Source organism: Lepisosteus platostomus, chromosome 28, assembly GCF_059453375.1.
Source record: "Lepisosteus platostomus isolate fLepPlt1 chromosome 28, fLepPlt1.hap1, whole genome shotgun sequence".
Lineage (NCBI taxonomy): Eukaryota > Metazoa > Chordata > Actinopteri > Semionotiformes > Lepisosteidae > Lepisosteus > Lepisosteus platostomus.
In genome coordinates this window covers 7,673,831-7,696,916 of record NC_142638.1, presented here as the reverse complement: position 1 = coordinate 7,696,916, position 23,086 = coordinate 7,673,831, and the positions used below count along the sequence as shown (strand labels likewise).

The 23,086-nt window shown below is 45.5% G+C and overlaps 1 protein-coding gene across 7 annotated transcripts in view; it reads right to left on the bottom strand.

Moving 5' to 3' along the window:
• Window positions 1-22,807, bottom strand: part of mpp2b (MAGUK p55 scaffold protein 2b) — a 65,789-nt gene extending 42,982 nt beyond the window's left edge. The window contains exons 1-2 of one of the 7 annotated variants that reach the window (XM_088622613.1): window positions 22,464-22,806; window positions 7,746-7,834 (exon numbers count right to left, since the gene is read on the bottom strand). In XM_088622613.1, coding sequence (XP_088478739.1) covers window positions 7,746-7,776 — 31 coding nt within the window. In that variant the 5' untranslated portion in view covers window positions 7,777-7,834; window positions 22,464-22,806. Of the gene's footprint in view, window positions 1-1,361; window positions 1,673-6,999; window positions 7,028-7,745; window positions 7,835-7,865; window positions 8,466-15,692; window positions 15,781-22,463 lie in introns of those variants that run through there. The other 6 variants (XM_088622614.1, XM_088622617.1, XM_088622618.1 and 3 more) reach the window with 6 other exon arrangements.
• Between the last annotated feature and the right edge of the window lie 279 nt (window positions 22,808-23,086).

Here is a 23,086-nt window from a genome sequence, read left to right as displayed (position 1 = left end):
TGGGGCTTCTTATGTTTCCAGCAATCTTTCAGTGCTTGGCATTCTGACTTCACTTGCAAACCAAAGACCGCTGAGCTTTCAGGAAAGATGTCTGCACTATTAAGCTGCCAGGGTTAAACAGTACTGAAGTGCACATACTACAGGTGCAATACAGTCAATGATTATAACCTCCCACGGATTATGGAAAAGTGCCAGAAGCAAAGGAAGGTTCCGGTGAGAGTGTGAAAAGTTCAGAAGACACCGCTGTTTAAACCACATCAGAGACGGTACAGAGCTCAGGAGAAAACACACAGCCTCTGAGCTCTCCGCCAGGGCTCCGGGCTCCGGGCTCCAGTGCAGAAGGGGCCTGCAAAACAGTCCTGGGAAGGATACTGAACCTACTGTGAGAGACACGTTTGCTACAACTAAACAAGAGCTCATCAGGCTCTGAGAGTCTGATGTTCAGCCAGGAACAAACATAAAACTGCCTAGCTCTATAATCGTATATTACAAATACAACATTCCAAAAAAAAAAACGAGAAAAGGTTGAGAAGCAGTGAAGATCTGGCTTCAGGAGGTGCCAGATGCACCAAGAATTTTACAATCACCATCACCGCCGTATTTTAAAGCAATACAGAGGGTCCCAGCTTCACTGAGACACTTCGCCATGTCTCCTCCACACAGCAGACAGAGATCACAACCTGATGTACTTGCCAGCAGCTTGCTGGATGTAGCAAGTGCATTTTTACAGAGTCTCTGGACCAGAGCGATTTCATTCACAATATCAAGACTGTTTAGAGCCAGATCACACTCATACAACCACTCCTCCTCCCTACCAGGAAAACATCCTCCCGATCTTGCACGGCAGCTGAGACCCTGTGGTGTGACACCAGGCTAAACATAGCACACAATCCGAAACAAACATCAGAGCTCACAAGCACTCCTGAAACAACAGGCATGCCACACACATCCCACATCAAATCACACACGGGAAATACAAATCAATACAAAAATAAGATCTTGAAATTGATGAGCCTTAATGCATCAGAAATCCATTTCAGACACAAAACAAGCTGACAGAGGCCGGGGGTATTCTGTCTAAACCGAGAATCTCCTTGCCTCAATCCACTCATCCTGTGTGAGCTCACCTGGGTCGCTACACTTTCAACCCGCTGACCTGACACTTGAAGAAACTACTTCCCTAACTGAGCTCGAGCTAATCCTGCAATTTCTGCTCTGATCTCTCGCTCTGAGCCCCAGTCAGCCCTGAGACACTGGCACTCCAGGAACATGGTGCTTTTTCCAATCCTCCAACCCAGTGGAAAAAAAGCGCTCTCCTCTTCCTCCCCCTCCTCCTCCTCCTCCCACCCACCACACTTTACCTTCTCTGCTCAGCTTCAGCTCCGAGCCCTCCGAGGAGTTTAAAGAGCCCATCTCCCCCAGGGATAATCTCCTCAAGCGGCTGCTGGCCATGTCACGGCTTGACGGAGGGGGGGCGGAAACGCAGAGAGAACGAGCGATGTCTTGCTGGAGCTTGGGTTTAGCTCAAGCCTGTCTGCTCGGCTGAGTTTTCCTTACGAGCCTGAGCACCCTCTCTCTACCAGCTGTCTGCAGGGAAGGGGCTGAGTGCTCACGCTGACATCTTCCACAATGTCTTAGGGAAAGGGAGGGGTGGGGAGGTTGAGGAGGAGTTAACTAAGCACTGGCTGCGTCTTGGCAGGCATGTATAATAATAGTAAGTGTAGTAAACAAGGCCCCTCCCTCTACTCCCCACCCACAGTGACCTCATTTGCCCACACTGTCCAATCACCTCGTCACACCGTTTCCAGCCCCACCCCCCTGTTTCTCCACACTGATAACAAGTGGCAGCTATACACCCAGTTCCTTGGCACTCAACACCGCAATATCCGATCAGATCTGGCAGAAAAACAATTAAGAGGCTGGATGCTTTGTTGTTTTCATCTCCTAAAATGTAACTGGGGGCTACGTGCTTCTTTTGCTTTGGAAAGGGCTCTGCTGCTTCTTGCACCTTGACAAACACGCTTCTGCCTTTAATCAATAAAATCCTTTTTCTACGTAACAAGTGTCTCAGCCGAGATCTCATTAAGCGCTGCTCTGCACAGCACCCACAGGGCAAAGAAAAAGGGGAACGAAAGCTTGCACTGACATAGTAATGACTACTTTTGCACCTCTACAGAAATTCAGGTCCTCTGGATCTAATTAGGTTTGAATGAGGAGCCCTTTAATTCAGAGAAGTATACATGCCCATCTTCTGATTTTTGTTCCAAATGACCTCTGTATTACACGCTTGATGATTTAATCCAACTAATACTTGGTTGGGTTTGCTCTCTGATTAATAAGCTCAGCTCTGAGCATGCTGGACTGAAACCCAGAAGGCACTGGAGGGACAGACCCTGGTTTGGGAGTCCCAGTCTAGGAGGAATGGTCCTGTCTGAGTTATAAAGAGGCCTAAACTCTTTGTTTGGCTAAATTCAACCCCACCTGAACATCTCTGACCTCCTGTTTGCTCCCCTCATCCATCTGGCATTCAGAGCACAGAACAGGGACCTGACAGCCCTGTTATTCTTCGCTCGTGTAGTGAATCTCTACATCGCTCGTGATAGTGCTGTAAAATATGCATGTAAACGGATTTAACAGTATTTCAGGACAGGGAGGTGCCCGACAGGCAAGCGAGGGAACAGATCACTATCGGGGGGTTTTCAGCTGAACGTGTCACACATTACAATATTGCATATCCTACCCTGAAGAGAATATTGCTGGTGCCTAACATTGCATTCTTTCTAATCTAAGAGATGCTTTGATTTGTAGCTTTTGGGTCATCATATTTTCATGAAACTAAATTGCTGTATGTTCGTTTTATCCTAGTTATTCTTTAAGGCTCAGATTATCCAAAAGGTAATAAAAATATATTCCTATATTTATGATTTTAGCAGCTTCCATTTCCTCACTAAAATCAGAAACTCAGCAGAGGGATTACACTAAATGAGATTAGAGAGGGACTACAACAAGAAGCATTTTTCCTCTGGCAGTGGAATAACAGTTGCTGGAAGGAAGATGCTTTTAAAAGCACAGAGCTATCATTATTTGTCACCTAGAATATATATATAGTTCACAGTAAAGGACTGTATAAAACCATAGCATTTTCAGCTGTCTGACCTGTCCACTGAGAATGTGGGTTGATCCGTCGTATAAAGAATAGTATCAGCACTGTGCACATAGACAGCCTCTTTCACCCACAGGATTTCAGGCTTTTACAGATGAGAGGATAAACACAGCTGAAGCACAACTCCCTCTGCACACAAGCTATGCTCCACACAAGCAAATCACGGGGAGAGGAGAGGATTTGAGGATTTACTGCCTTTTTCCAGGTGTGAAAATGGAACACAGTCAGTTGTGCCCTTGCTCTTTCAAAAAGCACCCCAATATCTTTAACCACCAGTCAGGACTGCTCTCAGGACCTCCAGTTAACTTTACCAGCAACCTTGGGTTTGCAATTTGTACCACAACATGTATAGCCCACTACAGCAATTTCCTAATGGCTGGCTGCAGTCTGGTTAATACCAATTGGATTTCTTGCTTTTCTAGCTGCACATCTAGGTACTGTATTAGCATATGCACGTACTTAATGTTTGCACTGCAAAAGTAGCTATATGAAACACCTGGGAACTAACAGTTCTTCCTAGTTTCCATGACTCTTAGAAGGTGCAAGTGTTTCCAGGACATCACACACATTTCCAATTTTCTGTGTTGCGCAACCTTCTGTACAGAATTGATTTTCAGAAGTGTGAAAATGCAGTTTGGATATACGCACAAAGTACATTCAGTATTTGCAGGCTGACAGCAGCTTGAGTAACTGAAGTATCCTATCCTGCTGCATAGGATATTCTTCAATGACACTACCCAACGCCATGAATACCAATTCCCCACAACCCCTGAGGAGGCCTGATTAGTTTTCTGATCAATAAGCACCATGTAACCATAAGATCAAGCCTGGCTGAATGCCACCCTCTCATTTGTAATGTTGCTTATGCAATCATGCAAAGACGTACTTTCATTTCAGCTCCCACTAAGTGATGAGGAGAGTACAGAAATTTGTACCAGGATGAAACGCATGATAAAGGTCAACTGAACAGTAATAAGCCATCTCATGAGTAATCCAATCACCCGTGGCATTTGGGGCTTTTTTTTCCAAAACAATCACATATTGTTCATTTCTGAAGAAATGGAGTGAGACAAAACTATTTATTTCTTCAGCATCTGTCTTGCTCGTCTTCAAGCAAGGATATGGGGAGGAAAAGGTCTTCATCTCATCCCATTCTTGCACACATTAAAAATTATGAACACTGTCACCTTGCTCTCATCAGTTCCTGTCTAACAGCAACGAGCTGACACAATGCCAATCTTCATCATGCTCCTCCTCAGGGCTAAGGTCACACAATTTAAAAGGGGGGTATCGGGGATCCTAAAAGGCTCACCCAGAAAAAGGCGTTCAACCCAGACTAAGCTGAGTTCTGTTATCCAGATGTCAAGAGATTGAGCCAGAGAGATGACACTGCTGGCCAAAAACTGGGACTGCCCCAACAGTGGCAGCCAAATGGCTCAGTGATGCAAAGAAGTCGGCTTAACTGCCAACAAAACGGCAACACCCTGCAACTTCCTGGGAATCTCGAGGCATGCGATGACATCATCGCGGGACACACCTCTCCTCCAATCAGCATTGACCCTCCTGTACATCGCGGTGAGCCTTGCGGCACATTTCCTCATCCTCCCTGTGCAGGTACAGGGGTCGTCACTGTGAGCCCAGACACATAGAAGCAATCGCCAGTTTCGCATTGGGAAGACAAATCAACAAAATAATTTAACGAACAGGCATATATCAGCTGCAGCTAAGAGACTTTGTTCACTCTGTAGTTCCCAACAGCTTTATTTAGATCCATCTTGACCAGCAAGGTCTTGCCCAGCTAAAACAAACACTGCAGAGCCTGGCACATCTTAACAGCAAGACAGAATACTAAAATAAAAACATCTACAGCCAAATATTACAGATCGTCTTAGAAAAACCAAGCACAAATTATCTGTAAACACACAGCGAGCCCTCGCATTTGTAGCCCATTACTTCTCCCTCTGTGTCGACTTTCAATTTCCTATGCCTGGCATTCTTCCCAGGCCATTTCAGAGCAGAAAACTTTCAAATAGATGGGGAGTGGATAGCAATTCTTTCTTAAATAATGTCAAAAGTCCCCCAGTGATTTCGACTCGGCGCCGTGCTTTGTCAGTCCAAAACCGCTCTGTTGATTTATTTAGCTCTGGGCTGCTGCGTCTGTATCTGCAATTGCAAGGTTGCCTGTTGCTTCAGAGTGGGTTGGAGACGCACTGTGTCCTGATACAGGCGTTGATTAATTGGCCCCCGGGCCTGGTAACCTTAGGGTAATCAGATAGGCCTTCTATTAAGTATCTTTATTTGGCTGATGCATTTATTTTTTAGTGACTTACAATTCATCGAGTGGATGCTGTGAGTGCAGCAAGGCTACAGTGGTTAGCATTGCTGTCTTGCAGTGCTGGGGCCCTGGGCTCAATTCCGGGCCTGGCGTGCTGTCTGTGTGGAGTTTCTCTGTTCTCCAGGTGCTGCAGTTTCCACCCACAGTCCAAAGACACACTGGTAGGTTAATCAGTTTGGGGGAAAACTGGCCCTGGTGGTAGTGTAACCTGTGTCCAGCGCAGAGCGTATCCTGCCTTGCGCCTGTCGTTTGCCGAGCTAGGCTCCAGATCCCCCACAACCCGCTACTGGATGAAGTCGCCACAAAATGGATGGACTGCTTTACAAATGCACCCATTTATACAGCTGAGTATGTTACTCCATCAGTCCAAGAGGAGTGTACAGCCTTCTAGTTACAAGTTGACCACTGCTCCTCCTACAGTCTGCTGGACACCATAATATGCAATTCAGCTGCTGACAAATCCCCAGCCACCAGTGCAGGATTCCCCATTAGGCACTGTAGGCACAGTGTCTAGGGCCTAGGGCTGCCACTAACGATTATTTTGTAAACGATTAATCTATCGACTATTTGTATCGCTTAATCTAACAACTAATTACGTCCAAAGAATGCAAGTAGGCATATGAATGTTTGACATCTTAAACTATGAGTTACATAAATGCTTATTCATAGACGTTGTGAATACAGCTGCTAGATTATGTTTCTGGTTCCAAGGGGGAAGGCTTGGCTACGTATCTTGTTAAACAGGCCTAAAGAGGCTAAATACTGTTTGTAAAACATAAAAGGATACCAATTGGAAGCATAGGGAAGGGGACAGCAGCTCATATCTCTTGAAGAGAGACTGAAGTGGAACAAGCATGCTATACCTTTGGAGCCTCGATGTGTGAAATAATTATATGTACGAAAAGTTCAACATTTCTGTAACAGTCAATTTTGGCACCACACCAAATGTTGATCATCACGGTCCTTTACACGGTTCTGACTGTTGTTTTGAGAACTTTATTTTTAGCAGTTTTGTAACAGATTTCTTTTGGCACTTTCAAGACATGTCTGTTCCTAAAAATAAACATAAGCGTACTAAGTTATTTTAAATCACCCACATTTTCCTACCTGCACTCGAACCTACTAATACACATGCGGACAAAAACGATTAATACGAGGAAATGACACTGAAAAACACAGTATTGCCTGGTGTTTAAGTCTGTTGTAATGACTTTAGTAGGGAAAGGATTCGATACCTTGAACTCTAAGGGAAACTCAATCCACTTTTTCTGTGTTTTTCCACAAGCTCGTCCATTCCAGTTAGTTAATGACGATCTTTAATGGTGAAATACTTGTTCAGTACAAACAGAATCAAGCACACCGTTGTTACCTCGAGAAAGCAGGCAATATATTGATCCACCGATTATCTGAGTCACATAAAAAGCGTATGAACATTTAAACTAATCATAATAACACAACAGAGCGCTAGAAGGAAAAATCGTCATTGAGATTCACCACCTACCGTAAATTTACCGCCATTGCAGCAAAGAATGCGCGGATTAAGACACGCCCCCTCGCACACGCACTGAGTAAGACACGCCCCCTCGCACTTGCGCTGACTAAGACACGCCCCCTCGCACATGCGCGCTGCGTTTCCTGGCCGTGATTTTACCCATCGCCGAGAACAGAAATTTTCAAACTGAAACTTCAAAGTAAAAAAGAAATGCCATAGGTTGGTAGTTTGGAAACTGGGCACAAACCCTGAGGCTGAACGCACCTTTTACGAAAAAGTCTTGAGCTGTAGTGGAAACCTCGAATTTACAGGAGTATCTCAGTTAGGCACCATCCCTCCAAACACGACTGAAGATACAATGCACAGTCCACACCAAATGTAGGACTCCATCGCCCGAGGGACTGTCATCGCGAAGGGACATCGCAGATTTTCTCACGCATATTAGTAGAAATATTATTGTAATAACTTGTATTTTACAAGTTGTTGTTCTTTTTCATATTTGGACATTTTTCAAACACGTACTTGTATAGGAATGTTAAATTTTATTGTTTTCTTAGGGAGGTGGTGAGGTTTTGATTTAAATTGTGTACTGTTTTTACGCGATAAATTGAAGGGTGGATTGATTAATCGGACCTACCAGCCAGCAATGGCCCCAGCCCTCGGTTGGGATCAGTGAGGAATCGAGTTGACATCAAAGCCACTCATGTCTCACCCCGCTGCAGCGCACCATCTCAGAAACAAACTCCTGCACTTACCAGAATCAGAGCTGGGCGATGCCACGGGCATGATCTCAATCTCGCGTCCTGTGCAAAACCTTCCACACTGCACTCACAGCGCCAGACAGCTGCGTGGGGAGAGACAGCAGGGTTACGTACCGTACACAGAGAGTAACGCGATGCATCAATTCAACGGTTGCACCGTGTAGGGTCCCGGCAGCTAAAACCACAACAGAGTGCAGGGAAAGGGAGCTGAATGAGAATTGTATTTTTTTGAAGTCAATATACAGTATCATCTTGTAACGTGCTACCGTGGAAACCCCGCAGAATATTCGAGCTCCATCGCCGAGCATCAAGGAGAAAAGCGTCGCTTAAAAATAACGAAAGGACATTTGAAGGGATATTCCTTTTGCTATGCAGTCATGTATGAAATTTTAATCTGCGTCACGCCACTTCAACCCCTCCACCCCAAGCCTGCAGGAGCACGGGAGACAGGAATGTGTCAACCGGGATGGGAACCACAGGGAACATGATGGACGTGACAAGAGGAGAGCACAATCACAAAGACAGCAAGTGGGAAGATTTCATTTGTGAAGCAAGGAAACCGCCCTGCTCAGCATAAGGGCAAAGCGCGAGTCGCTGAGCACACTGCAGAGCCCCTCGAGACAGGGCCTGGAGCTCTGCTAACACAATTTGTCTTTTTTTTTTAAATCTCCTCCAGCTGCAAATGCCTTCGCCCCGGCTTTCGTGTATTTCTCGACCTGCCGTCTCCCAGGAACCCCCTCCCAAGTGCCTCGCGCGTTGACGTCAACCCCCCCTCCCCAATGCCCGGAGCACCCCTCGGGTGGAGGAGCCGAAATGAAGACTGCCGGCTTCCTGCTCCAGGAGCACATTCATCCCGGCCGTCCCAGCCTCGGCTCACCTCGGGGTGCTGGCGGGGGATGTTTCTGCCCGAACGGATCAGCAGCTCGGCGCGGACGGCTGTGCCCTCAGCAGCCTCACCCCCACCGCGCAAATTAGACAGCAAAGAAAGTTGGGCGGAAGTCTTCAAAGTGCTTGGCCCTTTCGGTAGTTCAGAGAACAATCCCTAGAATTCCCGGTCTATAAAATATGTAATAGACATGGACAGGTTTAAAGAACTTGATTTATTAAGTCTTGAACTGGAGAGGGTAGGAGACTTGACAGAAGTATTCTTAAATCCCCAAAAGGTACCGACCACACTTAATTCAATGGGCTACTACCGTATAATCTGCAAAATTCAACAGTAGTGTGTTTGGACTGAGAATAGGAAGCACAGCTTTACACAAAGGGTGGTAGGTGTCTGGGACAGGCGTCCTTGCCATGTTGCGTCTCCTGATATTTTCAGAAATAGCTAGATGAGATCATCTGATCAGTGAGCTGCCAGTAACCAAATAACTTAGATGCACATGCATGTTGGTCACCTTTCTTCTGTTCTTGTGTTCAAATCCACAATCTCAGTCATTGTGGAAGGCTTTCTACTGTGTTAGCATGGTCACCTATCTTAACCCTCCAGTGATTCAAGGTTTTCACAGACAATCATAATGACGCAGCCCCCATCTGAAAGCTTTCTTGTGTGCAGCTTCTGCGGGTTCAGCAAAAGTCTCAACAAACCGTAGTTCAGTAAAAAGTTTATCCAAGGTCTCGCTTCCAGACAGATGCACTGCAGATATTCTCCCATTTTACAGAGCACTGAATGAATTTTGCAGACATATCCAGCAGCTGCACAGCTAGAATTCAGGGATCCTGGTGCTATATTGGGGCTATTAAACACAGAGGCCTTCAGAAAAGCATAGCGTGCTCCAGAGACTTCTCAGGTACCTGCGGGCTAGCAGAGATGTCAGTGGGGTAAGTCAGGCATGGTGGAGCTCACAGCCCATCAGCAGGGGAGTAACCGATGAGTGGGTGGGGTCAGTGCAGCACTTATGCTATGAGACACCGGGAAACCATCCATAAGGTGAGTATAAAATGAAAACACAAGTGCAAATAACACACCTAAAAAGACGTTCAGCATGTTTCCCATAAGGCACAGAAAGAAAATACACAGGATCATCTGGGGAATAAAGAACAAAGCTCATGACAAACAGCTTCTTCCTTTCTTAAAACACTTGGCAATGCCAATACTTACTAAATTGACTTACAGCTGCAACCCTTGGACTACTGCAGGACGTTTGAGGACTCTACCAGGAACAACTCTGTGAGTGAACAGACATCCGATTCAGCTGTGGTCCTTATAGTAAGAAATACAGGAAGAAAAATCCACCCATCCATTTCCTAACTGTTTCTTCCAGTTCAGGGCTGCCGGGGAGTCAGAGCCTATCCCAGCAAGCAATGGGGGCAAGGGGCAGGATACACCCTGGATGGGATGCCAGTCCGTCACAGGGCACACAAACATGGATACACACACCAGGGCCAGTTTTTGTCAGCTCACCGACTAACCAACCAGTAGTTTTATTTTGCGCTGGTTGAGAAAACCCAGGCAGCCACAGCAATGCTCACCACTGCTCTACCGTTTCACCTGCTGCTCAAGAAATAATCAGTGAAAATGTCTATCCCCTGAACTATTCATGGAGAATAAACATGATTAGAATTGCTTTTGTGTGTGCAAAAGGCTAATACTAAAGCACCCTCAAGTGCCACCCGTTAATGAGATCTGAAACAGCCAGCTTCAACAGCAGCTACGCAGTCCCAGTTTAATTGGAGTGTAACTGCAGTAAACCAACATTTAATACACTATAATTAAAATACCTTCCTTCTGTCACAATTAGGAGCCCACTGGTCACTGTGACACCCACTGAGAGATTTCAAAGCCGGACTGAAATTACAGGCGTGGAAAATTCCACTTGTTAACTCATCATTGTTAGGGTACATAGGCAATGTACCCTGCATGTATCCCTGTAGTCTCGGGTCATGTACTTCATTCTGACCGACATTCTTCCACTTCCTGAACCTACAATCCTGAAACCAGTCTGAACAAAACAAGATTACAGAAACCAACACCTTGTCAATTGTGGTCTGAGTCAATTGTGGTTTTCCCCAATAAACATATGACTTCTGCTAACTCCTCAATGTGACTCGCACTGAGTTTGATTTTATGGGAACAGAAAGACTGCCAGACAAGATCAGGATAGCAGAGGCAATGGGAGAGGGAGGCAGGAGAAAGAAAGAGGCATCAGGGGAGGAGCGGTGGCTCTGTGGCTCAGGATCTGCGCCTGTGGCTGGTAGGTTCCTGGTTCAAATCCTGCGGCTGGCAGAGGAATCCTACTCCGTTGGGCCCCTGAGCAAGGCCCTTAACCCTAACTGCTCCAGGGGCGCTGTATAAATGGCTGACCCTGCGCTCTGACCCCCAGCTTCTCTCCCTGTCTGTGTGTCTCTTGGAGAGCAAGCTGGGGTCTGCGAAAAGACAAATTCCTCATGCAAGAAATTGTATAGGGCCGAAGTGATCTCATCAGGGATGCCTAATTCCTGGTTGCCACAGCAACACTTAAGCGGTAAAGAAAAGAAATCAGGGTGGGAGAGCCATCCTAACAACCTCCAGGGAAGACGGAACACAGTGCCCACAGCGAGGTGATGCCACTTCAGTGAATAAGAACACTTATTCACAGCAACAACAGCAAGATATCTGCACTCTGCACATACCCAAAGACAGATTGACAGCATCCATCCAGCCATGTTTTACCACTTTATCTAATTTAGGGTCATAGTGGATAGCCAGAGCCTATCCCAGCAAGCAATGGGCTTGGGATGCCAATCCGTTGCAGGGCACCAACTCACACCAGGGCCAATTTTCCCCAGAAGTCAATTAATCAACCTTTTGTTTTTTTTGGACTGTGGGAAGAAACCCATGCAAACACAGGGAGACCATACAAACTCCATGCAGGTAGCACAGCACTGTTTACTGCTTGAGGGGTTTGTCTTCATTGAGCTCTGCTTGGGGAAAGGTCAAAGGTCATACACTGAGAGGCCTTTATTAACTGCACAGCCATCTCATCACCAAATACTGGATTATTATGACTAATTAGCGTACTTTTTCTGTTTTTTACTCAGCGTTGCTAATATTCGAACATTAAAAAGAAGCAGCTGTCACTGTAGATTGACCTACTTTGCACAACAGAAGACTGCGGGCAATGACAGTAAGTTCTTTTTCCACATTTCGAGTGAGCATGAGATGTACATTTTGCACATCAACATAAAACGCTTCTTTCACCTACACGTCCAAATGAAGTCCACTGACTCATAAATCTCTAAAGGCTCTCCACTACAGACAAGAGGAGTCGAAGCTGGGTAAAACAGATCCAGATCAGTTAGTTGGGAACAGTTTCCTTTGATGGGATTACTTTGTCCTTTTGGTAATTGGAAGCAGAAATCTGCCAAGCAAACAGGCTCAATTCTGCCTGCTCACATGAACAGGTTGTTTCTCAAGAGACTGAGCCACGGAGGGCTGGGATTTAAAGAGATCACGACAGCACTGGGCAATCTGCAGTCCCCCACAGAATGGAAAAAAAGCATTTAAAGTTTTGCCAAACCCTGACTTCACAAACATCTGTACTGATAACTTTGTAAGAGATCTTGGGTTTTAACATTTTCTTTCTACAGTCCATCATTACGCGATGACTAAAGACTGCACCTACAACCCTAAAAAGCTGCTACAGCTCTTTTCCTGTAGCAGTAGTAGGCAGATAATGGAGTTCTTCTGAGCAATCGTCTAGAAACCTCAACAGGCTTCTTGTTTCCAGTCAAGATGGTTCCAGCAGGGTGAGATTCCCAGCTACAGGTACTATGTTGTAGCCAGTGCATCGATAGTCTAGATAACTTGGATCCAGATCCCATACTGAGGACTGAGAGCAGCAGGCTGTCATTGTGTGAGAACCAGAAATATTGACTAACCCAGTCACACCTTCAGCACTTCTGCTTTTAGTAATGCATGCCTGTGGCTACCTCTCCAGTCCCTGCCCACCACCTTCCATAATGGAACATTTGGCACAATAGAGGACAGAAATTAAAGCTGAAATCTCAAACTGGCACTGCAGGGATAACATTAACAAATCCAATCAAATCAAAATGTATTTATCAAATGCACAACAACACAGCGTGCAGCAGTAGTTGCTGGCAATGAAATGTATTTTCCGCCAGCTCACAAAACTTATGAAAATAAGGTTACATGATAATAGATGGAATAGAAATGGAATAAAACTCAATATGAGTAGAGCTGCTCTGTGTCCATGGCGTATGCAATATATACTGTACAAGTAGTGTGGTTATGCTGAAGACAGTGAAAACTGTGTGTCCATGTAGCCATTAACTCTCGCTCATTCGAATGTGCGATTCTGTTAGGATGACGAGGGTCGGCGAAGATAGTTGTTTCATCCACACTCCCTGCCTGGGGCGCTGCTGGTCAGATTTCGGGAGACAGATCTCCCAGAGAGTGCCAGTAATGTGGTGGACCTCGCCGCTGTGCAATTGCCAGCACAAATCAAAGTGATCTACAGCGATACGGAATGACAGCCAGAAACCTAACTGCAGTCTAATGTGCACACAGGCCTTGCCTTCCAATTTGCAAAAGATCCATGCACACACACACAAAAAAGAGAGAACAGCTCCCCTGCATGTTTGCACGGTCAGCCAAAGGGATTACTGGGAAAAAAAAACTTGAAGTGGACATTTTTTAATTATGAAAATGTAATTCATGTAGTAGCTGTAAAGCTCTTAATGATATTTGCGGCTGAGGGTTTTTTTAACAGAACTCTGCCTTGCTGGGATCTGTTTTTCATACTGAGCGATGGTCCCCTGGCTTACCTTAGTGCTTCAGCACACAGACTGTTTGCACAAGGATGATGCCAACTGGAGGAAATGGGTCATGAACTCATGCCTACAGAAAAGACAACCAGACTGGGAAAAGACAATGAAGGAGAGAGAAGGTTTAAACTGATCATGCTCAATTTAGGGGAATAACTACTGAAATAAGTATTCTGGTTTCAAAGGGACAATTGACCCTTGAATTATATCATGTCCACATACCTCAGCATGCCTCCAGTCCTTTCTGTGAAAGCAAACATCCTCTCTAGTCCAGTCTGCTACAGTCTGGTGAAGTTCTGACAGACATGGAGCTAAAGAACAATCAGGAGTTTTGATCTCCAGACCTCTGTGGTAAAAGATAGCAAATTACTGTTGTACTGTACTGACCAACAGATTTCTTATGTGTTTGTATATGATGTTAAGATCAAGCAACCACTTCAAATGGTTTAAAATCTGTGATTACGTGGCCTCGTGGGTTTGGTCCTGTGGATTAAATGCATGCAACAGCATGGGTCTCTGTTTGGGACAGAGACCTGGAAAAGTATTTGTAGTACCCTTGCAGGCCTGCAGTCCTGTCATATGTGAAAACTGTGCGTCTCTACTGTGTGCTGTTATTCAGTAAGCCTTTGCTCATATAGTCATTCTCCATCAAATAAAGAAAGAGCCACCGAGATAACTATGGGAATTAACTCCTGTGCATCCTGTGCTTTTAAATGCATTCATATTTAAAATAAAAAAAGATTTAGCTTATCAAGATCCCTGGGGATTGGAATTGTGGCAGAAACAATGAGTGTTTGCCAGGAAAGACTAAAGCCCAGTGCCCTGTGTATAGCAGTAATCACAGAACAAAGGAATCCCAACTGCGTGCTTTTTAAAGTTTTCTTGTTCCGAGAGGAAGACTTAAACACCCCCACCACACACTTGCTCATGCACGCACACACTACAGTTCGGTGCATTTACTTTGTGAAATACATGTCATGCAACGACAGGTTAAAGGAACTGCACCTTGCTTATCTTCACCCAAGGAAATCACAAGAACCGAGAACCCAGTCACTCCGGTGCATTACAAAACATTCAGCAAGGGCAGGCTTCCTGGGGAAAGTTTGCAGATCCAGATCTCGGTGAAGCCGAGCTGCTGCTTCCTGGACAACAGTGGCGAGTCACTCAGACCTTTTCGAAACCTCTAGTTCAGTTTCAGAAAACATTAGCTCAGGGAAAGTTGAGTACAAGCTGTCTTACAGAAGAGTAGCCTAAACGGCACATGGGTCAGACCACATGGGGAACCAGGACTGTGTCCAATACAGCCGCGGCTGATAACCTGAAGTGCAATTTGGTAGCGCAACCTATTTTGAAGGAAAGGGGCCTAACGAGCACATTCCAGACCCCGCTGTGCGCTGTGCGTCAATAAAAATAACCTTTGACAGAAGATCGAAACCGAGCGATAGCAATCAAAAGGCTGTCTTCCGCCCCGGCTACATTATATCGCTTGACAACAGCGCACGGACGAGTTTAAAAAGTACGGACTGCGGGGCTTCGGGAAAGCGAGCCTGCCTTCCTGATGCTGTGCCGAGCCCCTCTGAGAAATGTGCACCTCCCAGCGGCGACAAAGAGCTGCCGCCCCACGACTCATTACAAACACTCGGCTGATAATCCCCAGCCTCTACATGTGTGACGTCCGCTCCGACTAAAAATAACCCCCAGCCGAGCATGCCTGTTCAGCACCGCTCATTACCACTCGGGGGGGAGAGGAAGCTTTCGTATCCACGACAACTACCAGCTCCATTTTACTTTTAAACAGTGTTTCCATGACAACCCGCACTATAAGCTTAAAAAAATAAACGGAGGTTAAACTGTTTTGTTTCGCAAATGCTGCATCATTATAACACACTTCTTTTAAGTGCTCACTTCAACTCCTGAACAGCTGGGGGTACCCATAATGTGTATATATATATATGCACACGTAAATACAAGTAATTCTACGAAAACCTTTCATCTCTAATAATGTATAGCTTCAGAATCTTGTCAGTATGCTGAAATAATTTGTCTTCAACAAACGCTTTAGAAGTATAAATATATTGTAACTTACACAGTGCCTGTCGGCCGTAAGCATTACAATATAGATATTAATACTGCAGAGCAAAGTAACACCTTTCTACTTTGATATTTTATTACCTTCCTAGATTTGAAGTTCATGTTGTTCATCTGGGCGAAACGATGGTTACAACTGCTGCCTCACACTGCTGGGGTCCTGGGTTCAGTTCCTGGCGTGCTATCAGTGTGGACTTGGTAAATTCTTCCCACGTTCATGTGGGTTTCCTCTAGGTGCTCCAGTATCCTCACAAAACCTTACTAGTAGGTTGACTGGCTTCCAAGAAAATTGACCCAGGTGTGAATGTGTGTGTGCCCTGTGATGGACTGGTGTCCCATCCAGGGTGTACCCTGCCTTGCGCCTACTGCTCATCTGCAACTGCGAATTGGATGAAGCAGATAGAACATGGAGGCATGTTATTCACTTGGTGAACCATTGCTTGCCTCTTAAGGATAAGAAAACGTTCACCACGGTTTGAATGTCAGAAAGGAGGTCTGCTGTAAAGACAAGTCAGTCTGCACCTCACTGCACACTCATCTGCACCCTCAGTCAACGACCTTCAGATCAGGCACAGACCAGCACAAACACACCTCCTGTATGAACATGGTGGCAGTGTGTGTGTAGATACGGAATAGTAGTTTGTATTTCTCGTTTCTTTTCATTTTATTGATAATAAACCACAGCCATAAGAAGAAGTTAAAGCAATCATTTCAAATGCCTTAGTTCCTCATATCCGATTTCCCCTGATTTTTTTAGCACTGAGGTAGTTAGCGATTGTGAATGGCTTACTCGTTTGTCCAGTTCATGAGCAGGTCCTGTCTTTAACAAGGTGTGAGCTAATTCATTTCACACCTCCTGCACTTTTTTACACATTTCCCTAAGTAACTCGAATCACGAATGTTCGCCTTTATCCTCAATTAGCAATCTTTCTTCAAGTAAGAGGTAATAATATTTTGTTGTCGTGCACAAACTAAACTTGTGCAATCCCTTGCACACATGCATGCTAGCCTACAGTATGTTCTGTTTCGTAGGAAAGATCACTGAAAATGTTTAAGGAATTGCTAATATCTATGGTGTGGAATAATTGGCCTAATTATTGGAATTCTTGAACTGGTTATTTGGTTAAGAATTTAGAGACGTAACGGGATGGAAACAAGTTTCCCTGCAGAATTGTCCACTCCAGACTTTCCTGCTGAATGTAACAAAAATTCATGATCCTTTCAAGCTTTTATAATAATTCCTGACATTTATATAGCGTTTTTCTGGACACTCCACTCAAAGCGCTGTACAGGTAATGGGGATCCCCTCCACCACCACCAGTGTGCAGCCCCGCCTGGATGATGCAACGGCAGCCATAGTGCACCAGTACACTCCACACACACCAGCTCTCAGTGGGGAGGAGAATGGAGTGATGAAGCCAAATTCAATATTATTAGGAGGCCATAATTATTAAAGGCCAATGAGTAATCTGGCCAGGATGCTGGGGTGACACCCCTACTCTTTTTGAGATACGCCCTGGGATTTTTAAAGACCACAGAGAGTCAGGACTTCAGTTTTACTTCCCATCTGAAGGGTGGTGCCTTTTTACAGTGTAGTGTCCCCGTCACCATACTGGGGCATTAGGACCATACAGACCACAAGGAAAGCGCCCCCTACTGGTCCCACTGACACCTCTTCCCGTAGCAAGCTAAGCTCTCCCAGGAGGTCTCCCATCCGGGTACTGGCCCAGCTGCCAGTTGTGAGTTGCACAGTGATATAACATTTATAGGCAGAGGATTAAGAGTCCCACAGCTCTTTCTGGAATGTGGATATACCTGCTAAAGTAGAAAAACAGCACCTGGACATCCATTATCCAAGATCACCGCTGGACACGTTTGATCCATAATCCTTTCCATAATGTCTGATGTGAAACAGCAACTGAGTGAGAAACGCAAGTGTAAAACAAATGGGAAATCGGGCACACACTTATACAGCTGGGACTGGGAAAGGAGAAGAGCCAGACATTCTCCAATCTCTTCCAGCTGCTCGTCTCTGCGTGACGTCTGTGAATTAACAGGCGAGGTGGAGAATAGCTCAACAAAAGTGCTACAGCTCACAGTGTACAATAGGCATGAATTACTGCTTTTGGTCCCTGTTTATAAATATTAATGCAGCAGAGATTTAAAAAAATGTAACGTTCCATGCACAGAACCTCTCCTTGTGTATTCAGTAATAATGTTGCCTTAATGAGCCTGTTCTGAAAATAGCAGTTCTCAATAGATTTGAGACCAACAGGCATAAACAATCAAATGAAGACCCAGTATTTTGTCTGTTCAAATATTTAATATTTTTGGTTATTGTATTACAAAAAATCCCAGAATAAATTAGCACTTTTAGGGATTACCCACACCTTTAAAGTATAGCATTCTGATGGCTATAGAGAAGCTCCTGTAGGAAAGCTGGGATTCTAACAAGGAGCATTTGTGACAAACATGCCTCCCATGTGTGACAAAGTCTGCAACCTCAGGAGTTCATTCACAAGTCAGCAACAAGGGGCTTGTCAAGAATCAAATTGACATTTCATGGCTCAGACCTCACATTTTAAAATAACCCCACAAGCACGTGTAAAGCTACAGTATATGCAGTTACATTAAATAGCCGATCAGCGATCTGAACAAAACTAGGTGTTGCATGCTCCTTAATTGCACAGAAGGTTATGAATGAAGGTCTACTCATGTGACTGTAAAGCTAGCTCCTACACACTGAGCATTCACTCTTTAGTGAACACACAACCGAGGTCTACATTCCTGTATTTTATTTTGTTTAGTTTTGGCTTTTGGCTGACTCATATTTTGCTTTTCCTTCTGCTGATAAACATTTGATCAAATTTGATCAAATTACCCCACGGTGTAGCTGAAAAGCAGCACCAGGAGTGGCGCGTCACTTTGGATCAAGCAATGCAGTCACAGAGGCCTGTACAGGAAACTGCCAAGACTCACTTAACTACTCCAAAGGCTGTTGAATGGCAACACTGCATTATAGCAGCAGTTCTCAGACCATGGTCTTGGGTGAATCCCTAGGTATAATGATTTTCGTTCCAGCTGGGCCCTTAATCACCTGTGCTGACTGGTGCCTGTGTTGGATTTGTGTAATTCATACATTTGGTTTTAAAAACACCCCAGTTAATGTATATTATTTCCATCAACCTTAGCCTGTAGGATTTTTATACAATCTCTCCTGAAATTGCTGTTTAAGAATTTGCTCCATTATTTCAAACTAAACAGCCCTTAACAGGAGATCGATCCATGATGAACAGACACAGAAAGGGAGGTAAAAACATATTGCTCACTCCCACAATGAACATTTTATTCTGCTTAAATCAAAATCACCTGAGTGGACAGTGCCACGTCCACCCCCAAGCATCACAAAACCCTTTTTAAGATCCAAAAGAGTTTAAAAACAGCTAGAAATCAATTTCCTTCTGATAAAGAGCTTGGCTTGTGCACCTGTGCTGGAAGAACCACAAACACAGTAAAGCCCAGTTAAATCATGGTGATAATGGTATGGAAGGGTAAGCTGAGAAACAGGCTTACAATATTATCAGCAACTGAGCGTAAGAGTGAAGAGTAGGAGTGTCCAGACCTGGACCCCAATCCAGCTGGCTTTATAATCTGGTTTCTAAAAATTAGCACCAGCATCACCTGTAAATTGCTGAAACCATCAGATATGTATTACATTAAGAAAACCCAGTGGATGTCAGAATGAAAGTGAAACACACCAGGACAAAAGTGCATTTAAATCTCAGAATTATCACTTCACACAAAGAGTTGTGGGGGTAGAGAACAAGTTACACGGCCATATTTGTTGAAGCTGATACCGTGGTTTCTTAAATGAACCAGGTGGATGAGATCTTTGGACCAATTAGGTAGTAAGTACCAAACTAGCTACAGTAGGTGAGCTGAGCGGTCCCCTTTCGTTTGTAACTGTTGCAGTCATTCACCCACGCATCATTTAGGCTCTGCGTGAAAGGCTGGAGAAGGACTACTATACCGATCACAGACCTGAAATCATTTTATCTTTGCATATCACAGGAGTCCTGACTGAGTGGCATGTCAGTACACAAACGCTCGCTGCCTGCTTTCTCGGGACCAATTAGAAGAACAAGGCAGGTTTCCTTCTGTGCCTCTGTGTGGTTTTAACGGAAGAAATCTTAAGATGCTTGAAAACACCTTCAAGATACATAGTCTACATAAAAAAAAACAGATTTTACAGCTCTCAAAATCATTTAAAGATGTTTTTCTCCTGTAAGGTATAAAGGTGGGGGGTGGGGGCTTTATCATTGTGGAAGAGCTAAAAGTTTAAATGCTTTCACAGCGGTTCCACAAGCCTGAGCTCACTGTTACTCCTCTCTGATCCTTTGACATCACAAAACTAAGTGCCGGAGCTCCTGCTGTAGAAAAAAAACCACAGTCAAAAAGAAAAAAATCCCTGCTCCTGCAGAATGGAATGGCTTGCTTGATTCCTTTTAGCAACCCTTCCATCTCCAACAAGTCCTCTTGCAGCACTCTTGAATGTCCCTGTGATCGGTTGAAAAATCAGGCACTGCTCCTTGCAAATCTTGAGAATGCATGTGGGAAACAAGTCTTACACTAAAATATTACTGAAAAGAAAATCAGCAATCTCAGAGCACTAACATAACCACTTTAACTAATTGCCACTTCCACACCTTCACACCTGATATACACCTGAGCTTTCAACTCAGTGACATGCCTCATGACATCACAGCCCTAAGCACATCACCTGCCTCATGACATCACACCCCGTAGCCTGTCACCTGCCTCATGACATCACACCCCTTAGCCTGTCACCTGCCTCATGACATCACACCCCGTAGCCTGTCACCTGCCTCATGACATCACACCCCTTAGCCTGTCACCTGCCTCGTGACATCACACACCTAAGCACATCACCTGCTCTCTGCCTGGTTCTGAACAACTAACAGCCACAAGGCCAACTCGCCCCCCTCCCATCCATTGCAATCAAACCCAGAACGCGTCGGAACTGAGCCTAGCTTATTGTGATGCCCAGAGAATTTCCATCATCAAAAAGGTGGTGCCAGTTTGTATGTACTCAGAAACTGTAAACAATACGTTCCGGCAACACAGACCTGCCCTTCTGAATGAGTTTTTGTATTGCCTATGGAAGATGGTTGCTCTGGAGAGAACAAAACATCCTGCACATTTAGATGAGAGGTCTCCCTGTCATATACAGTAGGTGGTGTTCTGCATACTCAAGCACACGTCTGCAGGAGCACGGCAGAATGATCACTCTGGATTTGTGGTTGGGGGTGGGGCAGATGAGGACTCACTGCACAAATGAAGCACAAAACATTCACAGCTGTCTCTTATTATTCTGGACACATTTGCAAAATGCTCATGTAGTATGAAAGATAGAGGTCATGACTGCAATATAGTGTCAAAGACGCAGAGTTAAGGGTCAAATGCTGGGGAAATGATTTCCATACTTTAAGGAGAATTCAAACAGGAGCAGGACATCATGGTGACTACCGGTTTAGGGCTGATGTGACACAGCTCTAGGGTCCTGGAGTCAAAGCCAAATTATAGCACCTTCTGTGTGGAGCTTGCATGTTCTGTCCCAACTCTAGGTGCTCCAGTTCCTCCAGCGCAGGGTCACAGGGGAGCAGGTGCCTATCCCAGCAAGCACCGGGCACAAGGTCAGGGAAACCCTGGATGGGACACCAGTCCAATCGTAGGTCAGGCAGTCACACAAGCTAGGGCCAGTTTTCCCAGAAGCCAATGAACCTCCCAGTGTGTCTGTGTAGGTCACACAAGCACAGGGAGAACATACAGACTCCACACAGACAGCACCCCAAGGCCGGAACTGAACCCAGGGCCCCAGCGCCGCAAGACAACAATGCTGACCACTGTGGGGCCCACATTCCTCTCCAAAAAATAAATATTTCTGGACAGTGGATGGATGGATAAAAAGGAGAGAAAATGAGGTGGGGAAGACGCTCATCGGGGTGATGCTCCTTACGGACAGATCTTCCAGCCCTGCTGACATGCTCACAGGCCCTACCCTCTGCTAAGGGCTGTGGGGTACGAGGGTCGCGGGACACAGCATGAGGAACGAAATCACAACAACCAGTTACCAGATCAACCTCTCCCCACCCACCCCCAACCGCAAATAAAAGCTTCAAAAGCTCTCAGACGGTGTCAACCGGTGATGTACTGCGGCTATCGCACGACTGGCGAGCTTCAAGCCTACCGTGTAGCCTCTGGATTTGTTCCATCACGAACGTTTGCTTAGACTTTTGAAAAAAAAAACTGTATTCATGTTAGCTCAATACATTATTCTATTGTCTAGGTATAGTAACTCTATTTTCCCTTAATGTGACGGCTGTGTTGGCACTAAAAAGTCGAGAGGCGTGCTAAAAGCCGTTGCCTTAAAACAAGAGGCTTTAACGGAGCAACTATCAACGCTGGCGAGCTTGTCTGAGCGTCAAGACCGCACCACGGGCGAGCAACAAGCTCTCTGTTCATATCGCGCAGCGAGCTGCTGACCGATAATACACACAACTGTGCTTCACACTCAAATGAACGCAACGTCTGGCGAAAAGACAATAGGAAATTACCAAGGGGCAAATGCATTGTTTCTCTGTCCCATAACGACCCGCATCAGAGAATCCTGCCGAGACCCAATCAGGACAGGAGTAGTAAAACAGCCTTCAGCGCCAGAGCCGCCAGTGATCACGACGAGCAAACCGACACAACCGAAATCGCACACAAGGGTAGCGGAGCGCTCTTCCGCCGCGCCGGCACCTTAAAAGGCGCATCAGTTGCACGACCACTAACCTGCTGTAGCTCGCGTCCCTGTCGGAGGTGTTTCGGTGGAAAAAACCCGGGGTCTGTAGAGCTGTCGAAATGTCAAATCACGGTCCAGTCACTGCGGATCTTAAAGGGGCAACGCTGCGCCCAGCTCTGCGCGGACCCCACCGAGCACGCGTGTGCGAGCAGTGCCTCTGCGCGGGTTGCGCTTTCAGAGCGGTGTCACCTTGGCGATAAACAAGCACGTTTTCTTGAAGGAAACGCGTTGGTTTTTTTCCCCAACCCGACCTCAGCTGGTTTTCAGTATGAAAGTATTCACGCTGCAGCGACAGTGGCTGGGACGTGGACCATAACCCTAAACTCGACGTTGGTTCCTCTTTAAGGAAACAGTGTCATTAAGGTGCCATCTCGCACAGCAGCAGTGAGAGTCTGAGCATCATACGGACCTATTGTGTGGAATGCATCTCGTGGAAATGTTTGTTCAAAAAAAGACATAAACCTCAGATCTTGAAACAAGATCTGTTGGCTGACCTTTTAAACGAAACGGTATGCTTAGGTCTTTTGTCTCTTTTGACAAATTAAGCCCAAGGCGTTCCCGGTAAGGTATCACATCCTTAACCAACACAGGCCTTAACCGGAATCCTGTAGAA